The 14,170-nt window shown below is 40.7% G+C and overlaps 1 protein-coding gene across 10 annotated transcripts in view; it reads right to left on the bottom strand.

The window, feature by feature from the left end:
* Positions 1-14,170, bottom strand: part of CD86 (CD86 molecule) — a 62,800-nt gene that overhangs the window by 15,460 nt on the left and 33,170 nt on the right. For all 10 annotated transcript variants that reach the window (XM_025990164.2, XM_072724826.1, XM_025990160.2 and 7 more), the window contains 2 exons: positions 2,650-2,985; positions 56-358 (listed from right to left, as the gene is read on the bottom strand). In XM_025990164.2, coding sequence (XP_025845949.1) covers positions 56-358; positions 2,650-2,985 — 639 coding nt within the window. The remainder of the gene's footprint in view (positions 1-55; positions 359-2,649; positions 2,986-14,170) is intronic.

The following is a 14,170-nucleotide window of genomic DNA, read 5'->3' as shown; positions in this document are numbered from 1 at the left end:
CAACCATTAGGGTATAATATCTGATGAAAGAAATAGTCTTGGGAAGCGGCTTTACCTATATTGTAAGGTAGGGAGGGAAGCTTCATTGACTCAAGTTGCAGGACACAGAAGATGCTCACATTGCTTGCTTCAGGGACTGAGAAGGACAAGCTGATAGAAACGTTGTACAGTTCTGTGACATTATTTTGAGATTTCTTCATGACAGTATCATACTTAGTACTTGAATTCTCGGTTTTTACCAAAAAATACATCTCCTTGGGTTCTGGGTAACCTTGTATGGATGAGCAGGTCAAATTTATGATGCCAGAATTTTCTGTTCTATTAGAAGTTACCATTATTTCAGGTTGACTGAAGTTAGCTGAAAGCAGAATAAAGATACAAAAAAAAAAAAAAAAAAGAAATCAGTGTAAATTTAAATGTATCTAAAGAGAACTGTAAATATCTGGCTCTGATCTGGAAACTTACTGGGGGCACTTGGGAGCCTCTCAGTGTCTAAACTGTGGGCCTCAGCCCATGGTGAGAGCCACATAATGACCCCACATTTATTTTTCAAGAATGGAGTTTGGGCCATGCTTACTTCCTGCTTACCCAAATAGGGGAGGAGGGGGTGCTCTCTGAGTGACAGGAGGGCTGAAGTTGAGTCACCAAAGATTCACAATGAGGCCATTGTTCTGAGGAGTGGAGTCTTGGGACAGAGAAGTGGTCTGACTTTAGAACCCAGCTGGGGTATGTTCCAACTTGCCAGACTAAGGAAGCAGAAAGGGACTGATACCAACAGAGTTCATTGTGCTGGCATGCTCTGGGCCACATCTTCTAGAAACCCAAGCAGGATTGTGGAGGGTGAGGGGATTTGGGGTTTAGAAGTTCAGAATATTGGTTTTGGGAATGACTGTCAAACTTTCTTCATCATATACTGTAAGATGAAGGCCAAACCCAGCCATTTTCAGGGAAAATGTATGAGCTTGGTAAACCCAGAGCTGCTCTCGCCTTGGTCTGGCATTCAGATTTTGATGTCCGTCAAGGATCACTGGCCCCTTCTGCTAGCCAAATCCCCTGTTATTCTTCTATAGTTGATGGGTAGTTTTCAGGTTCTACATACTAATTTATAATTTACTTTGTTGCCTCTAAAACAAGTGATTTGCATGTCATCTTTCTAAGTTTTGCTGTTATCAACATGCTACCTAAGTACTCTGCTTATACTTCATGTGGTCTGTAGAAGGTGGATTGTCAGGGTGCTACTTTGGCCTCCTTAGCAATATCTGTGAAATCACAGGTTGGCTAAGTTAGTTATTGCTTTTCCTAATACATTAAAATAAGCATAAAATTGTTAAAATAAAAAAATGATCGTGTCCCACCTAAACATACCATGTTCCTCAGTGGTATCTGGCCCTACCTTGAAAACACTTATTTATCACTTGCTAAAATGTTCCAAAAGTCCTGCAGCCTACGTTGAGTCACAAAAGGCTTAAAGGGAGGGCTCCTCATTCTATTTCTACTTTTGCCTTTGCTTTACTTCATGGTTTCAGAATCATTGTTGATCTGCCTTTTACAGTTTCATCAAAAGTTAACCTGAACCTGGTAATCCCACACCTGGGTATATGCCTTAGGGAAATGAAAATTTATGTTCACCCAAAAACTTGTACATGTTTAGAGCAGCTATTTATAATAGCACCAAACTGAAAAAAATCCCAATGTCTTTCCATGGGTTGAGTGGATAAAATAGAATGCTCCTCAATAATAACAAGGAACAGGCTTTTGATACACGGGACAACTGAGATAAATCCCAAAGGCATTATGTTGAATAAAGGAAGCCAGTCTTAAAGGTTTCATACATTTATGCGGTGTTCTCAAAAAGATTAAGACTGTAGGATGTAAAACAGGGGTTGTGGGTACGGAGAAGGTATCATTATAAAGCAACAGTGTGAGTAAATTTTTTTAGGATGATGGAAATGTTTTGTGCCCTATTTATAGTGGTGGTTACATAAATCTATACATATTTTTAAATTAACAGTGTACATCAAAATAAAAATAACTAATTTTACTGCATTCTAATAAAAAAAAAGTCTGTAGTGGTATTTAGGCTTTTCAAGGCCTGGAAATAAAGAGAAGCTGATTTGTCAGTCTGAGGATTATGTGCACTGGGTTATTTCCCCTCCGTCTACGGGGCTCTTGGTTGGGCAGCAAACCACTCATAAGTGACCTCTAGGAGGCTGAAGGAAAAACCCAAATTAATCAGCTGTCACCTTTGGTAGGAGCTCTAGGCAAAGATTTAGTGGGTGAGAAATCTTGGACCAAAGGAAAAAAAAATGAATGTAAAAGAGATCTGAAGCCTGAATAGTTATGTGAACTTAATAATGGCCCAATTACCCATGGTTTTCCCTTAACTTTGTTCAGTTAGCTCTAGTTTTTCCCCAAAGCAGATTCTTATCCTTCAAAAGCAAACTATAACAAATACGAAGGATTTTCAGTTTCCTATCATCAAACTCTGCATTCCTTTCAAACAGACTTCCCCAAAATGGCTGTCTCCTGCCTTCTCTACCCGCACCATCCCCAACCCCCCACTCCTCAACCCGCCTCCCCCAGATATCTCTGCTCTTTGCAGTCTCATCTGAGAAGGTCAAGGATCTGAATGTGCCATTGACTACATACCAAGCACTGATAGGTCAGAATTCATCTGGTGCATGGGAACGAGTCCTTTGGGCCCTTTATGATGAACGAAACATTGATACAAGCCTTTGTCCTTGATCTGAATGTTATGGAGTCTCAGGGTCCAATTGTCTTTGTCAAAGCTTGTGCGGCCCTTATACTTGCGATGAACATTTTGAGGGTTCTCTTTGCCTCTGTATAGCTCGTACAGAACCAGCTTATCCTGGTCCTGCCAAAACACTACCAACTCATCCAGGCTTATGTTCTGAGAATTTGTAAAATGACATGGCAGTTCTCCAGTCTTGTTGAAATATGCTTGACTCTTCATGGAAGCAGCACCTAAAAAAAGAAAAGGTAGAGATACAGGAGGGAGAAACAAGAAGGAAGAAGAAAAAAAACAACTCCATTTCTCTTTATATAATACCCAGGTGGTATCTTATCAGTAATGATGCTGAAGAACTAGGTGTTAAACCCTGGAATGTGCATACATACTGGCATCTGGAGAATGGGACTTTTGTCTTCACTCCACTGCTACCTAAATGTGGGCCTTGTGCAAACTGCAGCCACTACAGGCTCACTTTCCCTCTCAGTTTAATGAAGGGGTAGACTAAGTGTTCTAAGAATTTTTCTAATACTGTGGTTCTGTGAATTTAAATCCCAGAACAGGAAAAGCCAGCAGACTTAGACAACACATTAGCCCATCTGTGAACTTTCCTATACCCTGAATACTGATTCTCCTCACTGTAGCTGTTACAAGATCCATTACTTCTACACCATCACCAAAACCTCACCCTTCGCCTCCTTATCCCCTTATTCTTTGGCCTGCTACAGTGAAAAGATTTCTGATAATGGTAACAAATTTGATATCCCCCTTTCATTATGTTGGGTATCACATTGAGTAAGATCTCTGAAATTCAAAGAGTTCCCCTTATAGAGCTTTCCTCTTGAATGCTGCTTCCATGGCCAGCTTGCCCAAGGATGTAAAACAGTTTGGAGATGACACAGTCAACCAAAGCCTCTATTTTCAGTGACCTGGCTAAGCTCTTTCTGGGATCAGAAGGAGAACTGGGCCAATATGATGGTTGTTTTGGGATTGTGGTGGTCAGAGACCATTTAAGGTACATGAATGAGATGCTGGAAATGAATCATAGATGGGAAGGTGAGGATGTACTTTTGGAGTATTGGGGAAACCCCCGGTATGAGAAACTTGCTCTTCCCAGTATGCACTGCCACTGGAAATTTTTACAACCCCTGGAGGACATGCTGGGAGAGTTCAGAGAAAGACTTTCACCCCTGAGGACATACTGAAGTTTGTGGAAGAGATGTGTACCACCTAACTCCTTAAATGGGATCATTTATAGGGGCTTTTGTAGGATGTATTCTGGGTCACAAAATTACTTGAGGGTTGGCCAAGAAATTAAGTAGTAGTGAGTGAGAAGTGCAGGGTTAGTGGGAAATACTGTTTCTTAGTTAATACAAAGTTAAATGCGGCCCTGGGGAGAATATTAGGGTGGGTTTTGAATAAAGCTTCATCATTCAAGACTTCAGTGGAGAGTCCTTGACATTAAGGGGGAAAGGGGAGGTAGGTTGGTAACAGAGATGAGAGGAGTTTCCTTTGAGGTGTTCTTTGAGGGAGGTAGGAGAAATTAAATTGATTTGGTCAATGGGTTTCTCTTCTAAGAGGGAGTAGGACCAAGTAACAGTGACATGCACTTGGCAAAACTGAACTGTCCACGGTGTGGCCCAGTGAGAACACATAATCAAGGGGGTTGGCGGCGGTGGTCTTGAAATCTAAGGGAAGAGGACTCCAGGCACCTGTGACAGTCAACACAAGTTCAAATCACTGCCTATTGCATTGGTGCTCATTAGAGCCCGTGAAGCACTTGGCAGGTATACAATGCGGCAAATGTACAGGATGTGTCCCTGTACATATCGGAGGGTGGTGGGAAAATTCACCTGAGTACCTGGAACTGTGAAAGGGGAACCTAAGGAAGATTCACTGTGTTCAGCAATTGCCTTACAAGGCAATCCTGGGGCTCCTGCTACTTCATTGCTAAATTCTGAATGGTAACGTAAGAGTGCCACCTGCTGTGAAAGCTTCTAGTAGCTGTATCTCTGGGGAAACTCCTTCTGGCTTTATCACTAATTTGCCATATAAATAGGGAGGATGACCTAAGGGAGAAACCAAACTCATAGTTGAAAATTATGCCAGTTAATGGTCAATGTTATGTTATTGTTTAGTGGTTGATTACGCCTTCTGGGCTGGAAATGACTTGACCTTTGGCTTCTTCTGTCTTCTTGATTTATGACTGTTTCTCTGTAGAGCCTCACAATATATTCTCTCCTTCCCACCCACTCTTTCCAAGAACAGACCAGTCTAAATTCTCTAAGGTCCCACCTCCCAAAGATTAGAAGGGCTTTCCTTACACCCATTCTCACTGCCCCACTCCTCACCAAAATCAAAAGTGTGGTCTGTGTTCTAAAGGCAAGGACATCACTAGGGGGCTGGTCAGAGCTGTGGAATCTCTACCCCCACCCCCAACACACCTCTGAGTCAGAATCTGCCTTTTAAGGGTAGCTCAGCTTCAGAAGCTATAAGAGGGGATCTCTGCTGGCCATCTCCAGAGTAGAACAGAGAAGGTAATGATAGGAAAAATTTGTTCCTATCTATCCCTCCTCCTTCTCCCCTCATTCTGGGGTGGAAATCACTCTGAGGTCCATTTTGAGTGGAACTGAAAATATTTCACAATTTACACTCTATAGTTCCTCACCAACCACTTTCTTCCATGACATCACTCAGAGCTATACTTGGTAGACATGCTAATTCTCTCTTTGATGATATGAGGAAGATTTAGCTCAAAGTCTATTTTTCCTAAGCAGCTTCAGGCCTCCCTGTTATGATTCCACATCTTAGGTCACCCAGCTACTGGTTCCACTGGGACTCCATGGGTAGGTACACATTGAGATTCTCTCCTTGGCCTTGGAGATATAATTACTATCTCCAGTACTTGGGTAATAAAAATGGTCTGGATCTATTTATAACGGGTTGCTGTGATCAGGTCAGGAGTTAGGCATTTAAGAATCCATCTAGACACCTCCCTGATCAGGTAGAAAAGTTTGTTCCTTAGCAATATACTGTTTGAATGTTATACAAAACCTGTAGTCTTCTAACTTTGTGAGATCTCTGACTATACCTGGGACTTCAGTCTTCCCTGGCCACTACCCCAAATGCATGTCTTATACATTCAAGAACCATCTTTTTCTTATGTTACTATGGTTATCTGTATTCATAAATTTTTCCTCATTTACTAAACTTCCTTCAAAGCTAGGCCTTCTGGAAATCTCATTCCATTGTAATAAACTCCTCTACATCTTCAACCTCTCCATCAAATGTTGCCTCCGAGGTTATGCTTTTATTGAAATCTGGCCCTACCTAAAGGACACCACTTGTCCTCAGTCACTGCTTGTTGTAGCACACTTCACAGGGATTTAAGCAACAACATCCCTTCCATTTTGATGTGTCCACCTCTCTCACTGCTGTTAGCTACTAATCATTTGTCATTACTTCTTTATTCATTGAGGATTTTTGGCAGTAGATGTAAGGTTCTTCTTTCTAGCCAACCATTACTATCAATTTGAACTATTTCAGCATGTGGATAAATTCACCAACAACCTTGCTTCAAAGTTCTTTGGTCTTTTCCATTCCAAAGATCTTCATCCACAGACTATTTCAGCAGCTCCTCTCCCATGACTATAACCCTGAACCTTTTCACCAAGAACTCTGCATCTAATATCTTAAACTTCAACGTACCCATCTCTGTCCACAAGATATCTTCCTCCAAGATTTGCTCTTTATTACTCCACCAATATTTGTTCTTTGACTTCATCAAGACCTCATCTCTATCCAGTTTAGTAGTGCGCTGTAGTGCAGTGCTTTCCAACAGGCCTCTCTGCAATGATGGAAATGTTCTATATTTGTGCTGACCAGCATGATAGTCACCAGCCACTGTAGACATTGAGCACTTGATATGTAGCTAGTGTGACTGAGAAAGTGAATTTTTAATCTTTTAAAATTTTAATTATTTAAAATATAAATAGCCACATGTGGCTAGTGGCTATCATATTAGATAGCACAGCAATAGTATACCTTTCCAATCATTCTTTCTCTTGCCAATAAACTTGCTCCTTTGTGAAGAATTCATCCTAAGAACACTTCACTTTCGATCTACATATTTATTCTTAAAACTAAAATGTTTGGGCAATACTGGATGAAATTACTCAATTGTTTAGGTTTGATGATATTACAAATCTGGACCCATCCCATGGGCTGGTTACCCTACTTACTACCCTCTCCCTTCCTCATCACAGTTACTTCGACAGTTCTCTTTCCTATTGCTTTTAGTTTCTTTTTCTTTTATAGTCAAAGTCCCTGAAAGATTAAGTGGCTGCCTCTATCCCCAGCCTCTGTCCTCTGTTTCTCTGCCAAAACTTCCTTCCCAAAGGTTGTCAGTGACTTTCCACCAATGCCAAATTCAGAGCTCTTTTCAGACCTCATGTCATTTGACCACTCTGTTGAATATCACAGTGTTGGGCTTATCTCCTTCTGGAAACTCTCTTTCCCATTTTCTGACCTCCTTGTCAGTTTTCTCTGATCATTCCTTAAATGCTGATTATCTCTGTTGCCTGTTCTCAATCTTCTCCCAACTCTCCACTTTTTTTTTTTTTAAGATTTTATTTGTTTACTCATGAGAGACACAGAGAGAGAGAGAGAGAGAGAGGCAGAGACACAGGCAGAGGGAGAAGCAGTCTCCATGTAGGGAGGCTGACATGGGACTCAATCCCAGGTCTCCAGGATCACGCCCTGGGCTGAAGGCGGTGCTAAACTGCTAAGCCACCCAGGCTGCCCCAACTCTCCACTTTTCTGGTTTTTCTCCTCTATTCCCATGGATTCAACTGCCACATATAAGCTAATAATTCACAGATGCTTATCTCCAGCCAATCATTTTGACTAGGGTTCCAAATATCTACATTCAACTGTCTGCTGGATACTGCTGTTTACATAGCAGCAGATACTCTCTTTCTCCCCTAAGCTTCATCTCAGTGAAAGCTTCCCCTCTTTGCTGTTGTCAGTAATTATTTGAATCATCTGTAGAAGAGACCCCCAAGAGAGGGTCTGCACAGATGTGGCTGAGGAGATGTAGAACTATAACTAGAGCTGAACTCTGATATGGGCAAGAGAAGGGAGAGGGAGACAGTATGAAGCAAAGAAAAGAGCAACCAGAGAAAAGGGGTTTTGTATTTATCCAGAGATCTTGGAGACATTATCTTTTAAATATGACAAAGACTCTTTGTTTAATCAAAATTAATTCAGACTCCTGATCCACTCCTAGGCCCATCTACCTTTATAAAACCCAGTTTTAGCAAGAACCCTGCTTAGAACCCAGTTTAACCAGAATACCCAACTTTGCTATTTGATTATGCTTGAGTATCTGATCAAATTCCTCATCCTCCATCATCCCCCAAGTAATGTCTGATGATCCTGGACTGTCCTTAGCAAGAATGCTGTTAAAGTGGTTTGGGTGGAATCCCTCCTTATCCTTGTTTCCCTTTAGTAATTTTCTATCCGCTGACCGCCCCCAACCCTGCCCCACTTCTTTCCTTGGCTAGAAATTCCCACCTCCCATGCTATATTTGGAGTTGAGCCAAATATCTCTCCCCCATTGTAAAAACCCTTTGCAGCACCCTATGCCTATCTCAAAAGCACTCTAACCCCCTTGGATAAAGTCTTCTTTACTGTGCTTTAACAAGTGTCATCTAGTACTTTTTTTTCTTTAATAGTAAACTCAAGAGCCATCCTCTGTTGTAGAGCAGGGACGGTTCTACAGAAGTGTTCATGGCCTACATGATATTTCTGCTAAGACTAGCTTTGTTTTCATTTCAAGCTTACTATATATCCTATTATCTATATAAATATATCTATGCTACTCTAGATAATCATCTATAATAGATAATTATCTGTATATTTATATATTATGCATGTCTATATATGCTTAGTAAAATTGTAAAAATATACTCTAACTTTTATGAAATATGATCTATTAAGATTTATAAAGCATCATATAATGGAAAATGGAAAACACATCATTATATGTTAAAAAAAAAACACCTCAGCCCCTTCAAAGTACAAGTCATCAGACTATAGCACCCACAAACCCTCATGGCTACTTCACTAAAGGTCTGGGTATCTGGCTTGCTGCAGCTGTCTTATCTGCCTTCTCCTTCACTGCCCCTGTCTAGGTGGTTTCAGCCTCATGCACACAATACTGAGCCTCTCACTTTCTTGTCCTCTCCCCCTCCAATGGTCTTGTTGCCTACTCTGCCCCAGCCATCTCCTCCTTGGACCAGACCCCAGACCAAAGTGCTACTCTACATTCCTAAAAACTCTCAATACCAAGCGCCTCACCTTATTACCCTCATCTCTTGTCTTTTCCTTTCATTTCTTCTCCTACCACTACTCCATCAATTCTTCTGCCCCACAGACATAGATCATGAGTTGGAATATTTCTCACTGGGTCTGCAGATACTAACCTTGGCCAAGCCTCCATTACAGCTTGATTGGATAATGGCAATTGCCTCTTAATTGCCTACTTTCATCCTTGTCCCCAGGTCTAGTTCCTCAAGCCCAAATAATTCTTTAAAATATATCTCAGATGACATAATTCTCCTGTTCAGAAGTCCCTGATGACTTCCCACTACACTGAAAATTAAATCTAAATCCTTTCCCATCCCACTGAGAATGAAATACAAAATCCTTCCCTGGTCTCAAAGGTCTCACGTAATCTGGTCCCCAGTACCTTTCAAACCTCTTTCTCTCACTCAGCTCCAACTACATTGGCTTCCTCATCATTCCTTCAAAAGGCAAACACACTCTATCTCAAGGCCTTTTCCCATATCGAGCCCTCCACCTAGAAGGCTCTTCCTCCATAAAATCTCATAGTTATTTCTTCACTTCATATAAGTCTCTCATAAAATACTACCTGCTAAGGAGATTACTCTGACCAAGATAGCATCCTTGTCATTACTTATTCCTTACATTGACTTATTTTTTATCAGAGTACTTATCATGACCTGACATGATGGTTGGTTATTGTCTCCTGAGGAATCTAGCTTCTAGTTAAAAAAACCTATGTTAATTTTTTTAGCCCTGACCCTAAGCAATTACAAAGGTTTTACCTATCGGGCCTCATGGGGGAAAACTATTCTCCCCATACGAGACATAGTGCACAGCCCATGCACAGTAGTCTCTGACAGGAGTTGTAATCAAAACTCAAGATCTGTGGCCAGTCATGCCTATTCACATATTTACATTCATAGCCCAGGCACCTTCATTCCATGATTTTTTTGTTTGAAGACTTGAGTAGAGGTCTTCTTCAGGTGCCTCTGCTGAGGCCTCCTCATGATAGGGAGGAAAGAGAGCCCGGAAGACACTTTTCTTCATGATGATTCATTATGTTCCCTCATCTTTCTTCCCTACTCCTACCCCAGGTCCTTAACACTGCTAGAACCTTTTGTTCTGGGCTCTCTCAACAATGAGAAGACCCCCGTGCCCGGCCCCCACTCCTGTTTATGCTGATCCACATGACCCTTGGTTGGCATGCTGCAGAGAGAAAGAAGTAAAACTGTGGACAAACCGATTAAGAGTCACAAACAGTTAGTTTGAGAAGTTCTAGAGTTTCTTGAAGGAAAGAATGGAGGGAATCGTAGATAAACAATAGCTGAAGAGATAAAGATTGTGAATATTCCAATTGTGCAGGACATGAGCCCTCAGATCAAAAGTGCATTCTGAGTACCAAGCAAGATAAATGAAAATATATCCATACCTAGAAATATTGTGGTAAAGCTGCTAAATATAAAGCATAAAAGATTTTTTCAAACTTACAAACTCATTCTTTAAAAAAACTAAAAAAAGAGCACCTACAAAAGAATGACAATTAGATTGAAACCTCCTTGGCAACCAAAGAAGACAATGGGGCCATAACTTCTAACTGAATAAAACACACACACATACACACAAAAGAAAGCAAAATGATATGTTCAATTCAATGGACTAATGCAATTACAAAAATCATAAAAATGAAAATCCTTTAGAAACTTTAGAAAGAAAAAAAAAGAAACTTTAGAAAGTGTGTATGAAACAATACTGAGTAAAACATATTCAGAGATTTGCACATATATTGTGATCATAACTATATATAAGTATTTTTACTCTCTTGTCTGTTGTTTTATAGTAAGAACCAGAAAAGTGATTTTTAAATGGAGAAAGGTGTTGAATACTTTTTAATAGAGACATCTGTAAGAAGAAAAAAATGAAAGAAGGTGAAAATGAAACCAAGAATGAGTAGTCCTAGAGGATGTTAAAAATGTATTCATAGTTTTGAGGTTCTGCAACTTGAGTCTGGGCCTGGCAATATAAGGGGGTCACCTCTGTGGAATAGATCAGCTCCAGAGATAAAATTTTGCCTATATAGTAAAGGCTACACGTGTTTGTTTTTGTTTCCACAAATCTCAACAGTCCCGGGGGGCCCACAGTCCAGAGATATAGATTCTGGAAATAGTATTAAGATCTCTCACAAAGGAAAAATAAACTACGGTCTCTCAGACTCTTGCTCCTTTCTGAAAGAATCGATCTACTGTTGAAGCCTCTTGTATTCCCTTTCAAATTGATCAGGACATGAATCCTCAGATCAAAAGTGCATTCTAAGTACTAAGCGAGATAAATTAAAATAAACCCATGCTTAGAAAAATTCTCTGTTCCCAGTTTCATTCTTGCTTCCAAACAACCCTACACTTTTCCTATTCAGTAACTATCTTCCACGAAATTATCATGGCTGACAGCCCATATTCTTTGGAACTTACTAAGCATTCTACTAAAACGATTAATTATTTTGGGGGTAAGATACTCCCTATTTGGGTAGCATACATGTATTTCAAAAGACCCTGAAACAGTAGCTTAACACGAAGGAGTGACTCCAATAGGAGAACTATTAGGCTTCATGACAATTCTTTGGGAATTTTGGAATTAAGTTCACTTCCAGGAGGTGATTTTAGTGACCACTATTGACAGTAGCAGGAAATAGGAGTAAAAGTAACCATATAAGCATAATCTCTATGTAATCATCCACTAGAAACCTGCAAAAATCTGGGGGGAAACAGTGGACCTTTCCATAAGATGTGGAATGAGTTGAGCTAATTTTATGTGAATTTTAAAGTGAAGAAAGATTTTCAGCTACATTCTAGGTACGTTCATTGAACCAGAGGTATTGTTCAAGAGAAATGGGAAGCACTATGACTCAGACAACCCCCAGACAATAAGAGAGCCACCATCAAAAGTCAAACTAGAAAGAAATTCCCTTGTGATGTGTGAACAAGTGATTTTCCAAACACTACTCTGGCTCCGTCTTTAAAGAGTTCCAGAGGTGCTAGGATAGCAGCAAACAGAACTTGACAGGTAAAGGTACCTCTGCAAGTGGCACTTAGAAATTGCTTTAGCTTTATAAATAAACAAAGCAGAAATTGTAAGGCCTGATTCTGCAAGGCCCACCTGCCCTTTTCAGTCTTAAGCCCCTCAAGGGCAGGGGCAGCAACTAGAATGTCTAATTTCCCTGAGGGAGGACACAGAACATATGGGGGAGACGAAAAACAGAATTATTTTGATGCACTGTTTTATGTAGGCCATCAAATGAATTATTCAGCTCTGCATTTTTGCTATGGATTAACTGGGCCAATTGCATCTCCTTTCTTCCCTTGGATGCCTGCCTATGGCCAGGTCAGTGCTCATCAGCCCAGTAAGCAGAGATGTGTCTTAAGAAGAAAGATAAAATTCAAGTTGATTCTTTTCTTTCTTTCTTTCTTTAAGAAAGAATGGTATCTGTTTTTGTTGTTTTTCTCATTGTTGCTGTTTTTAATAGCTTGTAAAGTATTGGCAATGTGATATTCTAATCTGATATCACCATTTCTTATCCCAGTATTGAAATTTATACTGCCAAATAGATAGTCACTTATTCTTCTATGTCATAAAACTTAAGTAGCTACCATTTGGGGAGGTTATTTTCATGGTTTCAATATTGGTAATTCTCTTTTCTGAGGCTAAAGAGTATCCAGGCAGGGCACTTTGAAACTTCAGAGGCAAGGCAAGGGCAAAAGTGACATCTGGACTCAGTTTTGATAGGGCTTCTCAGCTTTAGTCTCACTTTCAGTGTGCAGAGTCAGAAAGTTCGGGGGAAAATGGTAATAGACTTTTGTAAAAATTTGTTTCTAAGCCATTTTTCTTCATTTTCCTCCAAGTCATAAGAGCTGGGTTGATCACTGCAATGAGAAGGGTGGGGGCCCATGCATTAGGGGCAGATGAGGTGTTGGCTGCAGGGAAGGTGAAGGACTGCTCGTGTGGAGCTTGTGAACTTGGCTGAGGAATAAGCGACATCCACCAAAGTTGCTTGGGTCTCCAAGCAACAAATCCTACCACCACTTATGAATAGTTCACAAGCAAGAGTTAGGAGAAGCAGCATAATGTGAAGGTTAATGAACAGATACTGATTCTATACTGTGTGGTGAGTATAAGCCCTGCTACTCATTAGCTGTGTTGATCTTAGACAAACTACTTAACCTCTCTGGGCCTTAGTTTCCACATCTATAAAATGGTGAATCATAATGAGACCTAAAGCAGCGAGTGAAATAAGTCAATCAGAGAAGGACAAAAAATTATATGGTCTCATTCATTTGGGGAATATAAAAAATAGTGAAAGGGAATAAAGGGGAAAGGGGTGAAAATGAGTGGGAAATATCAGAGAGGGAGACAGAACATGAGAGACTCCTAACTCTGGGAAACAAACCAAGGGTTGCAGAAGGGGAAGAGGGTAGGGGGATGGGGTGCCTAGGTGATGGGCACTGAGGAGGGCACTTGATGGGATGAGCACTGGGTGTTATGCTATATGTTGGCAAATCGAACTCCAATAAAAAAAAAAGACCTAACGCAGCAAGTTATTGTGTTGTTTAAATGAGTTATTATTTATTTATAAAATGCTTAGAACAGTACCTGGCACAAAGTAAGTGCTACATCTACGTACTTGTCAAGCAAATAGAATAGGGAGTGGAATGGGACGGGCTTCCTGCTGGACAATGTTCTCCAGAGCCTTGTCTTATCCCCTTCCTCACACATAGAGTCTTCTTCCTCAAGAGCTAAAGTTAGCAGGTCATTGGCCATGGGAAGTAGAAACTACTGTTCTGACCTATATCACTGAACTGGTCAGTTAGCACATCTAGAGACCACATTCATGGACTCAACAAGCTCCAAGGAGCTAAGCAGAAAACAGAAATCGCAAAAGGCCTGTCCCAGGCAGCATGAATCAGAGAGAGCATCTCTCCCTAGAGCCTTGACCCCTCATCACACACAGCAAAGGCCTAGTGTGTAGCCACCTGGAGGAGGTGAACCCATGGGCAGGCCAGTTAGTCAGGGGCAGCCTGTCTG

This window comes from Vulpes vulpes, chromosome 1, assembly GCF_048418805.1.
Source record: "Vulpes vulpes isolate BD-2025 chromosome 1, VulVul3, whole genome shotgun sequence".
In the NCBI taxonomy this organism is placed as follows: domain Eukaryota; kingdom Metazoa; phylum Chordata; class Mammalia; order Carnivora; family Canidae; genus Vulpes; species Vulpes vulpes.
Note: the sequence above shows the minus strand (reverse complement) of the source record. Positions and strands in the feature narration are given on the sequence as shown.